General features: G+C 45.5%; 1 protein-coding gene across 1 annotated transcript; it reads right to left on the bottom strand.

Moving 5' to 3' along the window:
* Positions 1 to 1,841: 1,841 nt before the first annotated feature.
* LOC112756937 (uncharacterized) lies at positions 1,842 to 3,035 on the bottom strand. Its single transcript, XM_025805539.1, has one exon. The coding sequence runs from the start codon at positions 3,033 to 3,035 to the stop codon at positions 1,842 to 1,844; it is 1,194 nt and encodes a 397-aa protein (XP_025661324.1).
* Between the last annotated feature and the right edge of the window lie 2,804 nt (positions 3,036 to 5,839).

The following is a 5,839-nucleotide window of genomic DNA, read 5'->3' as shown; positions in this document are numbered from 1 at the left end:
TGGCTTGATAGGTTCCATTGATTTGGGAAGTAACGACTTGAGAGTCGCTATTCATCTCCGCTCTGGTTGCCTCGACCTCTTTTGATAAGAGCAAGCCACCAATGAGGGCCTCGTATTCTGCTTGGTTGTTAGAGACCGGGAATTCGAACTTGATAGACTACTCGTATACCATTTCGGTCGGGCTTTCTAGGATTATCCCTGCCGCCCCCCCAAAATGTTTGGTTAGAAGCTCCGTCCACATGGATTTTCCACCGCGTGTCCGGGGCCTTGTGAGGGTCTCGGGTTACTTCAACTAGGAAATCGTCCATTGCCTGGGCTTTAATTGCGTGTCTGGGCTCGTATTTCAGATCATACTAAAACAGATCAACTGCCCAAGTCATCATCTGTCCCATCAGGTTAGGTTTTTGCAAGACTTGGCGGATCGCTTGATCCGTCCTGACGGTCACTCGATGCCCCTCGAAGTATTGCCTCAATCTTTGGGACGAGATCAGGAGCACATAGGCTTGCTTTTCCAATTTGCTGTATCTTAGCTCTGCGCCTTGTAGCGCTTTGCATATAAAGTAGACTGGCTGTTGGACCTTTTCTTCTTCTCGGACAAGGACAACTGCCAAGGCTTCTTCTGTTATTGCCAAATACAGAAATAGCGTCTCGCTGGCCTTGAGCTTGCCAAGGACTGGTGGTGCTGAGATTATGCTTTTGAAGTGGTTGAAAGCCTCTTTGCACGCTGGGGTCCACTCGAAAACTATTCCTTTTTTTCATGAGGTTGAAGAATGGAAGGGCTTTGGCCGCCAACGCACCGAGACAGGGACGTGAGTCTTCCAGCCAACCTCTGCACATCCTTGATGCATCCCGGGATCGTCATTTGCAAAATAGCTTCACATTTTTCAGGGTTAGCTTCAACCCCCCTCTGGGTTATCATGAAACCTAAGAATTTCTCGGCCTCCATGGCAAAGGCGCACTTGAGGGGATTAAGCCTCACGTTGTGCCACGGGAGAGACGTGAACACAGTCTCTAGGTCATCGACTAGGTCTTCCGATTGGCCGGTCTTTACCAAGATGTCATCCACGTACACCTTTACCGACTTTCCGATCAGGTCGCTGAAAACCTTGCTCATTAGCCTTTGATAAGTCACCCCCGCATTCTTCAATTCAAACGGCATTACCCTATAGCAATAAGTGCCACCTGGCGTTATGAACACCACGGTATCTAGTTATACACAGAATACGCATCCATGAAGCTCAGAAAATGATAACCCGCCGTCGCATCCACTGAAGCATCAATATTGGGAAGGGGGAAGGAGTCCTTAGTGCATACCTTGTTGAACTTCTCCAAGTCTCCCTCAGGTTCGAACCTCGGTTTGTCATCAATCCTAGCGTCCAAATTGGCTAGGAAGACCCCAGATGCCTTCTTCGACTTCTTCCTTAGGGAGAGGCTGGCGTTGTCGCACACAACCACCATTTCTAGGTCTCCTCTAAGGAATCGCACCGACCCATCGTCGGCGATAAATTTCATGACCAAGAGTTTGGTGCTTATTACAGCAGAGAATTCGTTGATTGTTTTCCTCCCCAAGATGACGTTGTAAGCCGTGGAGTCTCTCAGAATGACGAACTCCGCCATCAGCGACCTCTTTTCTTGTCCCCCTCTAATGCAAACCGGGAGGGCAACTATCCCGTCAGGTTTTATGAAGTTATCCCCTAAGCCGACCACCCCGTGTTAGTGGGTCTTTAGGTCGGTTTCTCGGAGACCCAGGGCGTCGAAGACATTTCTGAACATGATGTTGGAGTCGGCGCCGGTGTCAACAAGAATTCGTTTGACCAGGCCTGTTCCAACTCTTGGCATGATCACCATGGGGGGTTCTCCGGGATGTCATGGAACCATTGGTCTTCCGGTCCAAACGATATTGTTGGAGTTTCCCTGGATGAGGTTTTACAATTGCTTGATGATACGGCCAAGATTTTAGCATCCTTCTTGGTCGCAGACTTAGACCTGGGGGGTGTGTCCCTTCCTATTACAACGTTAACAACTGTGAGGCCATGCTCGTAGTCTTCGTTGGGCTCTTGCCTTGGCTTCACGGCTCGGCCTTTGTTCTCTTTAGAACGCTCTCGCTCTCTCCTCCTGGGTTCTCTTATGAATTGTGAGAACTCGACGAGTTTTCCTTCACGAATGGCTTGTTCCAAAGCATCCTTTAAATCGAAGCAGTCTTGGGTTTTGTGGCCAAAGCCTTTGTGGTAGTCGCCGTACAGGTTCTTGTTCCTGCCTGTTCTCTCCTTGGGTTGGCGGGGTTTCGACAAGATGCCTTTGTCAGCTATTTGTTGGTATGCCTCAACAATCGGGGCCGTCAGAGGGGTGTAGTTTGTGAACTTTTCTACTCGGGGGAAAGGCTTGAAAGGTTTAGTCGATCCTCCATCCTTGGAGAACTCCTTGGGCCTTTCCCCGCACCCAGGTTGGAGGGGAGGATGGTTGGTAGGCTGTCGTTTGTTGGCCGCCACCACCTGGCTGACCTCTTCATCGTTGATGTATTCTCTTGCCACGTTCTGGATTTCTTGCATGGTCCATACAGGTTTGGTGGTGAGGTGTTTCCTAAAGTCTTCGTTCGACAGCCCGTTCGTCAGACACAGGCTGGCCACCGAGTCGGTCAGGCCATCGATCTCCAGGCATTCATCATTGAACCTGTTAAGATACTTTCTGGTCAATTCCCCGTTTCTTTGGGTTACCCCTAGGAGGTTAATCGGGTGCTTGGCTTTAGCAATGTGCGTGGTAAATTGGGCTAGGAAGCCATGAGTTATGTCTGCGAAAGTCGTCACGGACCCTTGGGGGAGCGCGTTCAACCATCGGATTGCTGGTCCCGCCAGGGTTACGGGAAAAGCGCGACACTTCACCTCGTCACCCACACCCTCCAAGTTCATCCTGGCCTCAAAGGCCGTTAGGTGTTCTTGGGGGTCCTGGGTTCCGTCGTATCTCATGTCCATTGGCTTGTCGAAATGCTTCAGCAGCCGGACCTTGAGAATGGAGTGGTAAAAAGGGGTTGCTCCCATGATTATAGGGTTTCGTCGCCTTCTCAATCTCTCCCTGCTCTCTTTTCGGTCTTCTGCCTTAGCATGAGTCGCGAAGGGCCGAGTGTAGATTATGGGGTCTTGTCATCTTCTCGGTATTTCCCTACTTTCCCTTGGCCCTCGGACTCCGTGCGGGTCGAGGGAATCGGGAGCCCGTTGTACGCCTGACGTGGTTCCTCCGGGGACTTCTTCCCCGGGTTTCCCCTCTCCTTTGAGGAGACCAGGCGCGAGGTTGACTCGGGCCGGGTCAGTAGCGCTCCCTGACCGCTAGCTCCCTCTCAAGGTTTTGTACTCTGTGGCGCAACTCCTGCATGATTCTTGCGTTGTCGCCCCCCGTCTCTCCGAAAGGACGCCTTTCCCGGGAATGGGAGGGGAGCTCGTCCCCGCGGTAGGGGGATCTCGTGCATTCACGGGAGGAAGCTAAGGAGGACACCCTACTGGTTCGGTGAGCACCCTCTTCCTCGCGCGGCTCGCTTTCCTCTCGCCCTTCAACTGGCCCCAACAGGAAATTCATTCATGCCAGGGATCCCCACAGACGGTGCCAATGTTCTGTAGCTCGGGTCCTGAACGGGTCTATTACGTCGAATATCTCGAGATGATGGGATTTGGGCTCGGATCACTCTTGTGTGAATGGATCTCACGGGCTGATGTGGAAGGGAAAGCATAAGGGCTCGAGGTTCTCCTGGGCTGGCGATGTGACGTTGGGGGAGCCACCTGCAAAAGAGACTCCGACGCTCAAATCAGATCCCGTACAAGGGTGACAGAAAAAGTAAGGGACAAGTGTCGTACTTGGGGGAGGGGTAGGGCCTTCTCCTTATATAGGCTGCACTAGGGCGGGTCCCACATGGACAGACCCACCTTCCAAAAAGTTTCCTTCACTCAGCTGGCAAATTTCACGCAGGGACTGGGGAGGTGACGTGTGGCTCACTTCCCGTTTCGGTCACGGCGTGTTGTCGGATCGACGGGTCTCCCGATGTTGGATTTTTGGTTCGCTGGACTGGGCCAAAACAGATACATTAAAAGAATTGGCCCAATAGCAAAGTAATTTTGTGGTGTTTTTCTTTTTTAACTCGTATATTGAAGTAAAATTTTTCGTAATTTTATAACTACCTATATAAAATACTCATTCAGTATCTAAAGACATTGCGTGTTTCTAAATTATAAAAGAATAAAATCTCTGACAAAATAGCTTTGTCCACTTCTATCCTTTATCCTTATCTTTGTATGACATATTATTAGAATTTACTTCTTATTCATAGCATATAAAAGAAGTTATATTTTTTACTGGCTGACATATTAAATCAAAGTGTTTAAATCGTTCTTATTTTCATATACAAAAACACCTTGCCAAAGACTCAAAATATTTCATACACTTTCTACTAAGTATAACAACTTATACTATAAGAAACACGCCAGCAATCATCGGATTTACCAGCAAACAATTTTGGACGATAATAAACTTGCCAATAACGAATTATCGACAAATTTTTTAGGAATTACTCAAATGAAGATGTCAAAAATATTTTTTTATAAAGATATTTTGTATAAAAGTATAATTTATTTATTTGACCATATTTTAAATAAAAACAACACTTTTACAATATATCAAAATCTAACTCTACAATTTATCATCCAAAAATTAAAAAAAAAAATTTCACATAAAGACAATTATAAAATCTTCATTAGAACATCCACCAACTTTTTAATCTGCTACTAATTATTGGTAGATTTTGAAGTGGCTTTAATCTCATAATTGGCAAATATTTGAGTGTTATTACTATCGAAAAATTTTTGTGAATAACGTTGGCGCCAATAAAGGAGGTTTCGCACATTTATTATAGACAGATTTATCCTATGATAATATATTATTTATAAATATTATTTAAAAATTATATTAATTCGTACCAACGGATTTATCAAACCTGACAATAAATCTGACGTTAAGAGTAAATTTGTTTTTAATTTTTATAAAAATAGCTATACAAAATATCTGTTACAATTACAACCTGATATATCATAATTAATATGTCAAGAATCAATATTCAAATTTGAATTAATGAAAATCAAATATTATTTTTAATTAAAATAGTCAACTACAATCTAACAAATGTACATAAAAAAAGTCAAATAGATAAACAGAAATATTGTCAACAAATCAAAACAAAACCCTAATGACTACAAGTGCTGATAAGCGTCATTGTCGTCCTCCTGATCTTGTTGCAATAGCCGACTAGGTGGTGGTGTCAATCCTTGTGCTGGTGCCTACGCAGAGGACGAGGAGCCTCCTCTAGCAATGATGCTGCTACCAACTCGCATATGTTTATAGCATACGACCATCTACTGCCGCATTCATTGGATCTATTCTAGCTCCTACTTGAACTCTTATCTTAGAAACTCTATCTCTGCATCTCAAACATCCTTCTCTGTCATGCGTGCAAGAATCTCATTATACTTCTCCTAAGCCAGATGCAGTTGTTGACCCTGATTTTGAATGCTTTGATTTAGGCTATAAACCTACTCATACAAATTGACATTCTCAAAATATGCAAGACTGGTGGCTGAGGTGGACGAAGCCCTCAAGGTGGAGATGCGTCGGTTACTTGAGAAGAATGATTCTAGCCCGTAGACATTATACAGATTAAATACGGTCTGGCACCACACCGCGCATCAGGATCGACTATGGAAGCAGATGAATTATTGTCGTCCTTCCCATTCTGCTAAAATTGTTGGGTCGCGACCTCCAAATTCTACGTATATAATTCCTAATACATGATATACAAATGTTA

This window comes from Arachis hypogaea, chromosome 16, assembly GCF_003086295.3.
Source record: "Arachis hypogaea cultivar Tifrunner chromosome 16, arahy.Tifrunner.gnm2.J5K5, whole genome shotgun sequence".
Taxonomy (NCBI): domain Eukaryota; kingdom Viridiplantae; phylum Streptophyta; class Magnoliopsida; order Fabales; family Fabaceae; genus Arachis; species Arachis hypogaea.
This window is presented reverse-complemented; position numbering and strand designations above follow the sequence as displayed.